A 14,847-nucleotide genomic window follows, 5' to 3' on the forward strand; every position below is an offset into this window, starting at 1 on the left:
CACACACACACACACACACACACACACACACACACACACACACACACACACACACAAACACACATAGTTACTCTATTGCTGTGATGGAGATGTTTTTCTGTTAATGGTCTATCAACCATATGAAACAGGCCTTGTTGTCTTGCAAGGAAATTCTACACAAACAAACACACACACTTTTTATTGCTTTGTCACCATCAGTGCTTCAGTGAAGGCCAGTAAACCTCATATTTAATGGTTCGGCCATTTCTTTGCCTCTGCAGATATTTTAAGATAAACTGAGTGGGACCCCTCCTATTTAATCATATATAAATAGCACTCATTACAGTAATACATTTTGTGATGTACACTAATGTGTGTCATTTTTTCTTTAAGCTATGCAGATGTTCACACCCTTAATAGTGTATGAAGTCCCTTTTATCTTTAGGTCAGTAAGGTGAGGTTTCTGAACATAAACAAGACTGCATGTAAAATAATCAGAAATTGTGTGTATCTGTGAACTGTGTTTTAGGGTTTTATTTAGAGGAACAGAAGAGGCGTTACACTCAGCCTGTGTTGGACTTCAGCCAGTCTGAGCCTCTCTGACCTCTTTACATCTTCTTCTCTCTTGCATCTATCCATCCACCCGTTTATTCATTAATTCAGCCATCCATTCATCTCTCCATCCTTCTATTCAGACCTCCGTTCATCTCTTCCGCCCTCTGACCCACTTCACTTACAAATGTCTGTGTTGGTGAGAGTGTGGCAATGTGAGAAAAAGAGAGAACGGCGGCAAAACAAACAGAATGATGGGAAAGTCTGAGAGTGCGTTCTAAAGAAGAGGAAAGCAGATTGATAGCTCTCTTCTCTCTTGCACGGATACTAGCCTGAGGATGAACATGGTCAGACCCCTGTTTAGGCAAAGAAGGGTCCAGCGTAAGCAGGCATCATTTCTTTACATGTCCCTAAGTCAAGCCTTGCCACAATAGAATACTAGAATATAAAAAAAGAAATACAATCGGTTTACAATATTTACAATATTCAACAACTTTAAGTCAAAGTCTCAGAATACAACTACCAGTGAGTAACCTTGAGTGACTTGAACAATTTGGAGACCAAATAGTAAACAATTCTATCAGCTGCCAACCCAAATCAAAGGCCCTAGGCTGTACATAAACTGACGCAATGGCTGGACACAACCGGCAGCAGACTTGTCCAATTACGCCTGGCCAGTCCACCAATATCCACCTACACAGATTAGAGAGTAGAGCACAGCGTAAGTGACAGTGGGTCATTACGAGATACACATTCAGTTAAAACTGTTATTAGAATAACCATTAAAATTACACAACTTGGCAGGTACAATGCTTTAATTTTGTTAACTAAATCCTTAACAGAAATAATTCCATCCTGTTACACATGATACAAAATCAAAAGGCATTAGGCTATTTACAACACACAACAAATACATTCCCCACTCTTACAGTAAGCACATTTTTCAAACATCACCATGTTCTCCATTTTTTGTGGTTTTTATTTCATATTAGACACAAATTAGCTTTCAAATTAACTGATAAAAACTCAATATATGTGTTCTTCTACATAATAATAAAGTAAATTTAGATCATACAAAGGCATTTGAAGTCACGGCTGTACTGAGAATCTTCCAGCTTTTCTCTCTTAATGCTACCCCATCTTTAGGTAATTTCCAACAGCCTTTTTCCCCTCTTTGAATGTTTCTTATTTAAATCAAGCAGGGGAGGGCAAGTGGGGAACAAGATAGTTCAAGTATGCTGCTATGAGATAGAATTTGTATTTTAACTGTGCTGCAATATTCAGAGTGTAAGGTTTGTGTTTTGCAGCCATAGCGCTGATCACAAAAAATATGTTTAACTTTTTCACTGTTTTTAAAATTCAGTAGTTGCAACATCTTTCCAAAAGTCATCAATGAGCAATTGTGGTAGATAATCGTGATTATGAGTTTTTCAATAATCGAGCAGCCCTAATTTAAACTGATTAAACTGAACTATTTATTTCAATAGTTAGACTTGTAATAGCTGTTTTGTTCCAGAAGAGGGAAGCATGTTATTACCATCCTAAGTAACAAGACATTAAGTCTGCTTCCACCGCTGAAGTACTGCCACACCCGATGTTTTGATTGATTGATTTTGATTTGATATTTGTGTTTTTAAAGCCTTACAATCTGTTTTACATCAGCCATTGATGCTCTACAGAATGATAAAATACTGTCAAAAGAAGGCAGAGAAAGAATTGTCTGGAGGGGGTGAACAGGAATGTGAAGGATATAGAAAATAAGACTAAGTGATTTTTTTCTAAATCAATCCTAACCACAATATATCGCTTCCATCTCTTGTACAAGAGGTACATGCATAAGCCTCAGGTGTCTGTGTCTGTGTCTGTGTGTGTGTGTGTGTGTGTGTGTGTGTGTGTGTGTGTGTGTGTGCGTGTAATAGAGCTATGTAAATGACTCCACAGGAATGCAGCTTGATTTAAAATTGAGATTGTGACTCTTATAATTACACACCTCTCTCAGATCAGATTACTATTCTCTTAGAATGTCTCAGATTAGAATACTATGCCATAGGTAATTACATTTTCACTGTGTTAGTGTGTGTGTGTGTGTGTGTGTGTGTGTGTGTGTGTGGGCTTGGGTGGGTGTGTGTGTTTCCATGCATGACACAGTTGCTCTAAACGTTACCGTTAACCACCCTGCAGTAACTGAGGGCAACAGCGGAGCAGCTTTGTCATTATGTTGCTGTTGAGTTATGTCTGTCGTTCTCCAGATCTTATTAAATGTCACTCTATGTGTCACACACAGCACACTTTCTGCAATATTTTATCTCCTCAAAGAGACAGAGAATCCAGATCTTGTAAATGGCCAATAGCTTATTCACAGCACTGCCGATTTCAAATACATTCAGCAAATGCTTTAGAGGTGAAGATGCTGTTGATATATTCCTCTTTACTTGAACACAAAGCACAATCCACGAGGTTTGATTTATCACCAAAACTGACAAAGCAGATTTATTCGTCTGCAAATGGTAATTAGGCTACAATTGGTAATTGAAAGTACATTGTTTTTTTGTAGCTTCAGTAACTTTTGCACATCATACTCATGTTTATGTGTCATATATTTTTACTAACTGATAAAAGAGGAAAAAGATGGGATGTATGTAAGTCCAATCAATGACACTGATTTACACATCGTGCTTGACCTTACTCATTTTAATTGAAGTTAATAATACTGAAAACAGTCAAGTTAATACAAATAAAGCCAACTTCTCTTCACCTCAGCCTCAGTAAATCTGATGGCTGTTAAGCATTAAGTGAGAATGCTGTCAACAGATGGTTAGTTGCTGCTGATGGAGTGTTTTAAGAATGTCTCACCCTGAAAATAACAAATAGTTGCATACACCCAACTCTGCCAATTCCCCTTTTAGCTTTTTACTGTCAGGCTGTATATTAGACATCCCGTGGGGAAAACATTAATAATTTACCTTTCCATTACATGTTGCATATTCAGATAGTCATGGATATTGGCTCATGTGGTCCCTCTGCCTTTGCAGTGGAGATTACAGTGACCCTAATAAATATTGTTTTCCTACCAGCCACTTATCCTGGAATTGCTAGTTAATAACTGTATCTATTCCTCTTGGAGCACTCTATGTCATTCTGATCTTAGAGTCAATCCTAGCGCCACATTACATGTCAAGTTAGCTGTAAATAATTTAGACAATAGGACCATTGTCCTGTATATTATATTGTGCTGTATGTTAAATTTATTCATATATTTAATATTTATTTATTATATATACTGTGTGTGTGTATATGTGTATATATATATATATATATCGTATATATATATATTAATAACAATCATTGGACATCTTTGTAACCAATGTAAGCAGTTTCTATGCTGATTTGTGTTTGGAATGTAGCTTTCGTTTCTGTTGCAGCAATACAAAAGAGATCAATGAGATATGCCCTTTTAAAATGGTGTTATAAGATTAGTGGGTTAGCCAGCCAATTTCGTATTAATGCAGACTTCCATATTCATAAGGCTTGTTGATTTTTATGGCTGCAGTTTGGATTACTTCTTCTGGAGCATGTTAAGAAAATGTATAGATGGCCACTGGCACAGTTATTGTTGCAGGATGAGTTATACATATTAGACAAAAAGGAGACTATGCTCATATATCATTATTTCCATCAGTTGTTGGTTCATTGCTGGCTATTGCATGTTGAAAATTTCAGATTTTGAATAGAATAGTTTTGCCAATACACACATAGCTGCTGAAGCTTTACATTGAGGCTACACCATTGCTGATGGTTGTACAAAGCACAATACCGACTGATCATGCATTGATCTGTCTAGCATTGCATATCTGATGCTGAACTACTGTATAAAAATCAAAACATTTGCCCCATGTGTAAACTATTAATCCATCTTTAAAAAATGTGAGTAGTATTTGCACTACTGAAAAATAGCTCCCACTAATTTATGTAAACAGCATTACAGTCAAACAGACCTTCATCAATTGCTCTTTTCTTCTAGCCATTATGTTAAATCATTTACAATGCAGTTTCTCGCCAGTATTTTACTTTGCTTTTCCCAGCAGAAACTGTAAAATGCATCTCATCAGGAAACATAAGAGCAAAACTGGTTGCAATTCTGTTTTTCCCACACACACTCTTGGCAACTTAACATGTTGAACATGTCAGCATAATGTTTAATTTATTTTCATTTATTGCCATATCTGTTGAAGTTGTGTGCTATATCCTTTTCCCCATCTTCCACTGCATCTTATTATTTTTGACTCTCTAATGACCTCAGTTTCCCATGAGGATCTGGAGTCCCGTTCATTCACTCTCTCATGGATTGCCAATGTGACAAAAAGACTAAGGTGGACTTTAACACTTTGATTGGAATAAGAATGTAACCAGTATTTAATCCTTTTGTTATGTAAAATCTACGTCTGAAAACACAATCTGTGTAACAATAAAACGATTTGTAAAAGTTAATTAGAGACTTCATGCATCTGACTAAACTTTCGGATGAGATCGGATACCAGACCAGCAGGGTTAGCATGGCTCCAGATGCTGGGGTCTTTACTACTACACCATCTCTTGGCATTAGTCAAGTATACGTTTTTTTTGATGTTCAGTCTCATCTGCTCCCAGGTTCCCACAACCCTTTCCTTTTGTTGCCATAGCCAGAGTGTGTTTTCGAGGGTGTGGACTCAGCGGTTACTGAGTTGGTTGCTGATTGTATTAGCTAGCAGAGCTGGTTTGGAACGTGGAGACTTGGAATCATATGACTCATTTTCTTTTCTCTCACTTCATCTTCCTTTTGATCCACCCACTGCAACCCCCCACACTAACAAAATGATGTGATACTCACTTATAGCCAACCACAGACAGAAACATCAATGTGCAAGATGCCCAAGAATCAAACTCTGTGATGATGTTCATTTGCCACATTCAGGCCACTCTACCCACTATGTCATTTAAATTAGTTCAGTATGTTATGTAGCTGCAGAAAAAATAGCTATTCAGACAAATCATCCAGAAGAAGCAGTGAAAAGAAGCCAGAAACCAGTGAACAACCATTATTCACAGCTGGTAGGAGGCCAAATTACATTTAGCTTAAAAGATCTGTATCGTTCCCATGTACACGTTAAAACCTCTGCTCTTATGTTAGCAAAATAAACGCACTTTGTAAATGGTGCTTGGAGTCTAGTAGCCATTCAAATCCATCACTAAAATTAATGTATAAATACCAATTTACTAAAAAATACTACCTAAAAGTAAGTATAAGTAAATTAACAAATACTGCGTTTGGAATTGTACTCAGTAAAAGACAAGAAGTACTAGCAGGCAAATGATACATTTTATGGAGTTGATTGAATCATTTTACAGCCTGTTCTTAATAAGATCTCCATGACTTCAACAAGGTGATTAAGATTAAAATCAGTCTGGCAGAAGATAGACTTATGTCCCCATAGCTGAACGTCTCAAATGACTCCTCTGCTTGAATAAAAGTATGTTTCATTTGCCAGGTGTGTGTGTGTGTGTGTGTGTGTGTGTGTGTGTGTGTGTGTGTGTGTGTGTGTGTGTGTGTGTGTGTGTGTGTGTGTGTGTGTGTGTGTGTGTGTGTGTGTGTGTGTGTGTGTGTGTCAGCACATGAAGTGAATCACTACATCTTGACTAAACACAATAGTATTGTGACTGTGGGAAAACTGGGGCATGAGAGCAACACACAAACACACACACACACACACACACACACAGTACTGGGACAGAAAGTACTTAATGTCGATCTCTTCTTGTTTCTTTCTTTAGTTATGCAGGTCTTGTGGTTGGCAGCGGTTTAAAAGCCCAGAAGGAGAACCCAGAGATGACTGTCCGTAATACAGATCCTGTGCTGAAGGGGGCGAAACAGAGGCTGGAGCAGCTAACACAGGTACACACTCAACCATGAATAAGAAAAAGAGGTGAGGTTAATGTTGGCACTCATCATTCTTACAATTTTAAATTATTGACAAACCTTGTAAATATTTCACTTTCTTTCAGTGAGATAAGCCGTTCCAAAGTTTATGTTCACAGGAGTTCGCTTTTTGCAACACTAATTACCTACAGATAGCAATATTGATTGGCCGGTCCATTTTTCATCAACATCATCCAGAGCAAGTCATCTTGATAGAACATTAATATATAGATTTGTGGACCCCAGATGATGATGATTTTGTTATTCTTTATTCATTTGAATAAATGTGTCTGTGTATATAACATCCTGTCTGAATAGCTAACAGGATGACTCCTATTGTTTTTTTGGGACCCTCTGACTTTTCTCCTAGCACCACTACCAGGAAAAATGTCTTCTTACACTAAGGAAATCTACTGGGCAGATGGTCATGAAATTCTCTCCCAGAGACATTTTCCATTTTAGACACATTAGCTTTTTTTCTTGCAGTGTCATCATCAGGCCCAAATGTCAACTTTGCATCAGGATGAACAAACGTTATAATGTTGAAGGCATGTCAGCATATACATATTCGGCATTGATGTATTGAGATTTCTAGCAATGGCCCACTAAATAAAGTCAGTGTATTTCTTTCTTTGTCTTTAACCATTCAACAATAGCGTAAACTGTCACATATTTTGCATTGGGCTGGGATATTAATGTATCCCACTGTACAGACTATGCAGTGGCCTCTGTTGTAAAACTGTATTTTGGAGAACTTAAGTGTTGATGTAGATGAAGTCGGAGTAGTAATCTTACAAGAGGATCTGAAGGTGATGTTATAACTCTTTACATAACTATTAATATCTTCTGTAGTCACTGCCCTAATGGACAGAATTCTTGTAGTGAAATATTAGGTACAGCCTCTTGGTGTTTCTGATGTGATGAACATGCAAACCCCACACTGAAAGGTCCGGATTCAAACCCATAACCTTCTTGCGGTGAGGTCACAGCGCCAACCATTGGGCCACATGCTGCCTGTGTGTGTGTTTGTGATGTGTTCTCATCCTCATCCGGCTCTCAATCATTCATGATCACCTCATGTGTGAACTGCTGCTTAGTCCAATAAACTTTAATGTCAGCGCTCTGAACAGATGTAGATAGTATCATGCAATAATACATGCATTAATTCAACAATTAAACTGGATTTATGCAGCCTTTTCAAAACTCTGAACAGCATGGTAATATGGTGTTATGATTTGCATGAATGATTCATAAAATCATGGGAATATGACTCCATAAAATGGAACATCAAGGTTATCTATAATGATGATTCTTTATTAATTATGAGGACCATGTGGCGGTTTTTGGGTCCCTGTTGTGACAGTCAGACAGGCTGACAGACAGACAAGGGCAGACAAGTAAAGACGAACTGAGAGGAGGACCCGGCAAACAAGCAAAGAATTCAACAATAAAACGTATGGTATGATAGCCATTTATGGACATGGCTGGCAATTCTGTATTTTGGTAATTGTTTGCAAATTCCTTGATAAGATCAAAAATCTTTATCTTTAAATGTTCCGACATTCCAAGCCAGTCTGTGGTACTGACGGGTCATGGATGTATATATTTTTTTGGTTTAAAAGGCAACAGGTCAAACAGAATTGGTTGGGGACTATTTTCAGCAACAATATTTGCTGTGCTAGCAAAGATATATGGCAGCAGTATTTGTTTTTTTGTTTGTTTTTTGGAACACACTCTTCGGCACAGTGGACTAAGCTGCGTCAAGCTTTGGATACACAGGAAGAAAGATCATTTCATCATTGGTTTAGGTTAATAGGATTTGTGTAACTAACAGAACTACAGAATTTCAATAGACTCATCTGTAAAGTACATGCTTGTTGGATCAAGAAATCAATTTGAAATGATTCAGGTATACTCATGATATGTTTTGGTGGTGCAGCAAGATCTTTCAACGCTGACTCTCTGAGGGTTTTACTGTAAGGTCGAGAGTGAAAATTGTAGTTTGTCAAGAGGAATCTGAGAAACTCTTTTAAAAGTGTTGGTGGTTTTGGAATCAAAATGGTAAAACCATGGGGATGGCACATGCTATGGTTTATTTTAATGTTGTTGCTGTTGAGGCTCTTTCTGTGCTCCATCTAATTTTGGTGGTGAATCCATTAATCATGCTGCATTTACATGGAGGAAATGTTAAGTCAGCATTCCTTCCCTGCCATACACACAAACTACACATGCACCATGCAATCACTTATGTATGAGATTTGCTTTCTCAGGGCCATTAATTCTATGTAACCCATACATGTCCTGTTCTTTCATTTAAAGACTATTAAAGCTTCTCTGAATCTTTTAACATTCACCAAAACACACAGACACATGCACGCACGCGCTTGCACACACACACACACACACACACACAAGCAATGAGGATAGGAAAAGTGAGATCAATGTTGTAAAGCATCCCGCTGAATTGGTGATGGTAATGGTAACAGGTTACAAGTCAGATATAACACAGCTCATCTGCATTGCAAACTATTTTCAGTTACAAATTGTGTGCATCCTTTCCATCTTTTTGATACATTTGGCAAACAAGTTTAGAGTCAACTTTGGAAATCCATGGCAGAGGCTGTGCTTCTTTCAGCTGGCTGTGCTTTTGTACGTGGAGGAAGCCATATATCTGAGGTGCACACATTAATATACACCATTTTATAACATAAATGCTTTTCCAATGACTTTTCATGCCTGTCATGTTGACCATTTAGACACTTGCACATATAGGATTAGAGGAGGAACAAAATATGAAACAAGACAAAGAAGCATCTTTGGAATTTTAATTGTGTCAGTGTTTAAGAGGGCTGCATTTCTGTCTGTCGTTCCCTCAGTCTCTTCTTATCTTTCACGGTCCCAATTTTGTGTTGTGTTAATTAGACTTTTGCATCAGTGGGTTGTGTTTTACGCAGGCTTTGCCCTCTAATGGGATTATATTAGTGTAGCTAGTGGCCTATCCGTGCAATAAAAACGTGTATGTACATGCTTAGCCAACCAGGATGAGCTTAATCAACCCTGTGAGGGCTGCCCCTGCATATTAAAAGGGCCCCTGTCTCACCATTTCTAGAGTGTCGCTTGAATACAGGTAGCCTGCTTAACTTTGTTCAGGAGAGCATTCCTGTTTCATCAGCGCTACAATTGATATTTGCTTTGTTTAAAGGAATAGTTGACATATAAGGAAATATGCTTATTCAGTTTCTTGTTAAGCATAAGAAGACAGATAACACTCTTATATCTCTTATATCTCCAACGTCAGTGTGACAGCTAGACTCCAGGAAGCCAATTAAGAAAACTGTACGGTTGTTTTTCTGTAACAAAGTGATTTAATTTAATGACACAGTTACCTTTCAGATTTGTATTTCAGCTTTGTGTATGCATATGGTGCTAATACCATAATTTGACAAAAGATCAGTTACATTAAAGGGGTGGTTAAGTGTAATTTCACCCTAGGGTCCTTTGCACCATGACCTCGAGCCAAAGTCTCCCCCCAGAAGCTTTTTTACCTTGGTCGAACATTGGGCAAGTTAGCTAAATGGCTTAGTGCAGGGGCTATTGGAACCAATGTGTATCTCTTAATTACCCCACTAATAATGCCCAAAGTGGCAAGAAGCGAGAGAACAGAAGAAGAGATCAACAAAATGGCATAGTTGATACTGATGACATGATGGTGAATCACTGCACGGAGTCTCCATGTCCCTTTTGGACATGCTGTCATATAATTATCTTGGTTCCCCCCTGTTTCTAAGGGTTTCCCTAAACCTACGTTACAGTGGAGGCTAGATGCCCCACCTTATGTGTCCAACCTGCATCCATCCAGCAGGGAAACTCAACCTAGAACATAGGTAGACAACGTTAATCATTGCCATTTTTGAACTGTTAAAAAATACCAATAAGTGATATATTTTGGACTTTTGGTCATTTATTCAAAATATGAATGTATATATATATATATATAAACATTGCACATATAATAAAGGAAGATTATAGCCCTGTTTGTTAAGCACATACTGTAAATCTTGTCTGTTTACATTATATATTATACTTCATGTCCGTGCTTGTCTTTTTTCCAGTCAATCACATGTGCAGTGTATTATAATTATGTGTGGGTCTACTGCTGCACTGTGAATGTTTACTGTTTGCCTGATCAGTGTGCATCACATTGTGCACCACAATATACTGTATAGCAATAGCTTATACTGTACAATATGTTCATGTGTTAAAGGAAAATATTTTTACAAGGCAGAGTTAAGCCATGTTTAAATATTGGGAAGGATAATTGATTTTGCTGTCTAGCAACTCAGAAGCATTGGCAGTGTTGTCATACCTGCTCTTACTTTAAATGACAATGAAGGTCTAAAGTTGGTAATTATAAAATCCAGGAGAGTTGACTCTCAGCCTTTGTAGTATTTGATTTGCCAGAACAATTTTACCACCGTAAGGTACCATGAATCATGATATGATAGATGTTACAATCTTGGTGGCACTGCTGCATTTATAAAAATGTTATCTAGAATAAAATAGAATGAGATGTCAGTACAATATATCTTTTTCCTTATTAAAACCAGTGGCTTTTTGCCTTATCTCTGTCTCTGCACCCGGCTGGAATTTATATATTACCCACCTTGACTCCCTACTATACACATTCATCATGCTGTGAACCAATATGTTCCTGTATCTGTGTAAAAACCTAATAACTCCCATTTTGGTGTTTCAGGGTTTCTGACTTGGCCAAAAAGTTTCCGTCCTTCATGATTTATTCAAATTCTACAACAAGTTATTGAAACTAATCCACAATGCCTATATTTGAATTTAAAAGTCCACGAAATGGAGGGTTTTGATAATTTCTTCAATCCCTGATTAGCGGAGCTTTAGGAGACGTGAGTTTTCCTTCCGGCATCCCAATTATGTAACATGCTACAGTACCCATGCTGTGACTTAACTGAGCAGTAGAGAATATGGATTCACGCAGAGACAGCATGGCCTCAATTACCCTTTAGTCTATAAAAATTATTAGTTCATGCTACATTGCTGACATTTGACCTCATCACGAGTAGGTGTTTGTAATGTTTGGGATTTGTAAGTTGAACCTTATTCTCCTTTGCACTCACTGTATCTCATTCTCAGGTCAGCTAAATGCCAAACATGTAAAGCACACACACAGAGTTTACAACCACACTAGCAGCTCTGGGAGGCTAATTGCTTTGACACATCAGCATGCTAACATGTTCACAGGGACATGTAGGTGTTTTACAGGTATAATTACAATCTCAGCTAAGCCTTCAAGCACGTTAACATTTGTCAACTAGCACTAAACACAAAATTCAGCTGAGGCTTATGAAAACGTCGTTTGCAAGTATTAAGTCATACATCAAAATATTGGAAAAATTGCCATTTTGACCGGATGATGGTGCTAGATGAGAAGTCAGATCAACATTGCCATCCATAGAACCACTTGTGTGTAGGGCTGGGCAATATATTGACATCAATATATGGGACTAGAAATCGCTTTAAATTTTGGATATTGTGATTTGACACAGGGGTTGCCTTTTCCTGGGTTTGAAGGCTACATTACACTAAAGTGATCTTCTTACTGGCCTGCTCTACTTTTACTGTAGTGTTTATGAACATTTGTATTGCATGTGGGTTTTATTTAGGAGGTATTAGTGGACCTCGGCTGGGTGAGCAAAACCAGAGGAAAGGTGGATGAAGAGGAAGAGGGAGGGAGCGCACAGACAGAGAGAGGAAGCGGAGACGACTGCGATGATGAAGATGGCTGTGAAGCTTCTGGTATGGAGAATGGTGAGTCATAAACACACACAGACTGACATAAAAACACATATGCAAAAATAGAGGAACAAACATTAGCAAACATACAGCCACACATATAAATACATGAATTGATGCACACTTCCAAGCTTGTCTTTTGCTTGTGCAAACATAAAGATTCCAAATAATACATAGCACATCAGCATATAGACTGAAAATATACTCTCTCACACACACACACACACACACACACACACACACACACACACACACACACACACACACACACACACACACACACAGGTTTGTGACACTATCTTTGTGAGGACCGGTTATTGACATAATGCATTCCCTAGCCCCTGACCCTAACCTTAACCATCACAACAAGATAACCATAACCCTTGGCCTCACCATAACCATAACCCAGTTTTAATCCTAATCCTAAAACCAAGTCTCAACCCTCAAACAGCCCTTTAAACTTGTGGGTCCATCATTTTGGCCCCACAAAGCTGTCAGGACCCCACAAGTATACTGAATTCCTGGTTTTTGGACCCCACGAATATAGTTCAACAAGACTGCACACACGCACGCACGCACGCGCACACACACACCGTTCAATTGCCATTGTGGAGGTTTTAAAATGCAGCAGCCTCCACCACAAATTGTGTGCCAGCAGGGAAATGTCCACAGGGAGGGATAGAACTAAGAGATGGATTCAACTGGCCTCTATTTCTTTTGCTCTCTCTCTCTCTCTCTCTCTCTCTCTCTCTCTCTCTCTCTCTCTCTCTCTCTCTCTCTCTCTCTCTCTCTCTCTCTCTCTCTCTCTCTTGTTTCCTCGCTCTCTTTTTCCATCTCTCTTTGTGCTGGTCTCAGCTGTTTATTTCTCTCTCGGCCGGGATAATGAATGCACCAACATCCAGATCATCCCAAAAATGAAAAAATGAACTGTAATTATTAATTTATCTTTTGACATATTCACTGAGCTCATCCTTATACATAATACATGGGTGTGTCACAGGGAGGTCTGGGGACCCTTTGGTGCATTGAGGCAATCATATAGAGTTAATGTAGTTAAAATTAGCTGTAACTAGTGGGGTGCTCGTTTGCAGTGCGGGTCTGTTCGGAAAGGACTGATGGCTTGTTTCCCAGTATTCTTATTTTCACAACTTAGTTGTGTAAATTCCACAAACATGTGACACAAAATGTAGTTATAAAACGCTTGGTTCCCAGTAATGCTGCTTGCAGCGTTGTTGGGTAGCATGCCCAATCAAAGCATTCTCGAGAATCAATTCATCCGATGGTAAATGGTAAATGAACTGCATTTATATAGCCCCTTCTTTCCTTTCCAGACAAAGCACTTAACAATTTTCCTCTCCTTCAGCCATTTACATACATTGATTGTAGCGGAGTCAGATGTATGTATATTTCATTTCTTTCTGCTTTCTTTGTGTTGGAATTTTAAATTTGGTAGATTAATGAGGACTGTTGTTGACTGCTCCTCAGATCTCTGCATGGTAAATTGAGACAGCTAGCTAAACTATCTGTCAAATCTGAGTTTTCACTCGCACAACTCTTTTGCAGTGGCTCTGTGCAGAGTTTAGCACCACCCATGATGATTCTGATTGGTTTAAAGAAATGCCATTGAACCAGAGCACGTTTTCCTCCCATCCCTGAATGCTATGTGGAGTAGTAAGACCCTTGATAGGTACGCTTAGGAGGAGGGTCTTGCCAAGCCAGACAACTCCCCGCCCCCGCTGTTGTCCTGCGTATGCGGGAGACACACACTCATACATACACACACATAGGTTTCTTGATTTATAGTCAGATTCAAATTGTTGATTAGAAAATGTTGCTCTATGTTGAGATTTATTGTGTTCTGTTTTTGACCTGAATAACATTTTGGTGACCAGTGTTCTCTGTAGTCTTACTGTGTGGTAACGGGGAGATTTATCAAAAGAAACAAAGGGATGTCTTACATAAATCGTACCACTCTTTTCAATGCGAGAAGTCTGTTTTTGAGTTCTGAAGTAGTAGTAGTACTCAAAAGACTGGTGCATTGTAGAGGCTTGTTAAATATAAAACAGATTTTAGTTAGCAACCTATAAGCACCTACAGTAAGTAGGTTATGGGTACTTTGTTTAAGTATTTCTTTTTAAATCTAAACACTCTATATAAATCTTTGTATAGCAATAATCTAAATGAAAAAGTGAAATACAAATTACAAACAACATGAGTTTGTCAACAGATTTGATTGCCAGTAATTCTGAATGGCATGAACAAATATGTGACCAGGGTGTAACCAGAATTTTAGAAATACTGAGGTCATATGTAACAGATAGATTCCTTAAAAAAGTCTGTACAATTTTCAATATACAGTGGCTTGAGAAAGTTTACACACCCATGCAAAAGTTGATTAAAAAGAGGAATAAGAAAATTGGCATGGTTTTATTTCAGTTAGCTTAATAGCTGGTTTGATTTGCATTGAGAGACAATCTTATGGAAAGTTCCCCATGCCTGTTTCTATGTATGGTGAAGGGTATGTGATGATGTGGGGC

The 14,847-nt window shown here is 38.3% G+C and overlaps 1 protein-coding gene across 2 annotated transcripts in view; it reads left to right on the plus strand.

Moving 5' to 3' along the window:
• LOC117950470 (glypican-5-like) overlaps positions 1 to 14,847 on the plus strand; it is a 44,810-nt gene that overhangs the window by 13,611 nt on the left and 16,352 nt on the right. For both annotated transcript variants that reach the window (XM_034881561.1, XM_034881563.1), the window contains exons 8-9: positions 6,340 to 6,460; positions 12,181 to 12,325. In XM_034881561.1, the coding sequence (XP_034737452.1) occupies positions 6,340 to 6,460; positions 12,181 to 12,325 (266 nt within the window). The remainder of the gene's footprint in view (positions 1 to 6,339; positions 6,461 to 12,180; positions 12,326 to 14,847) is intronic.

Source organism: Etheostoma cragini, chromosome 9 (genome assembly GCF_013103735.1).
Source record: "Etheostoma cragini isolate CJK2018 chromosome 9, CSU_Ecrag_1.0, whole genome shotgun sequence".
Classification (NCBI taxonomy): Eukaryota; Metazoa; Chordata; class Actinopteri; order Perciformes; family Percidae; genus Etheostoma; species Etheostoma cragini.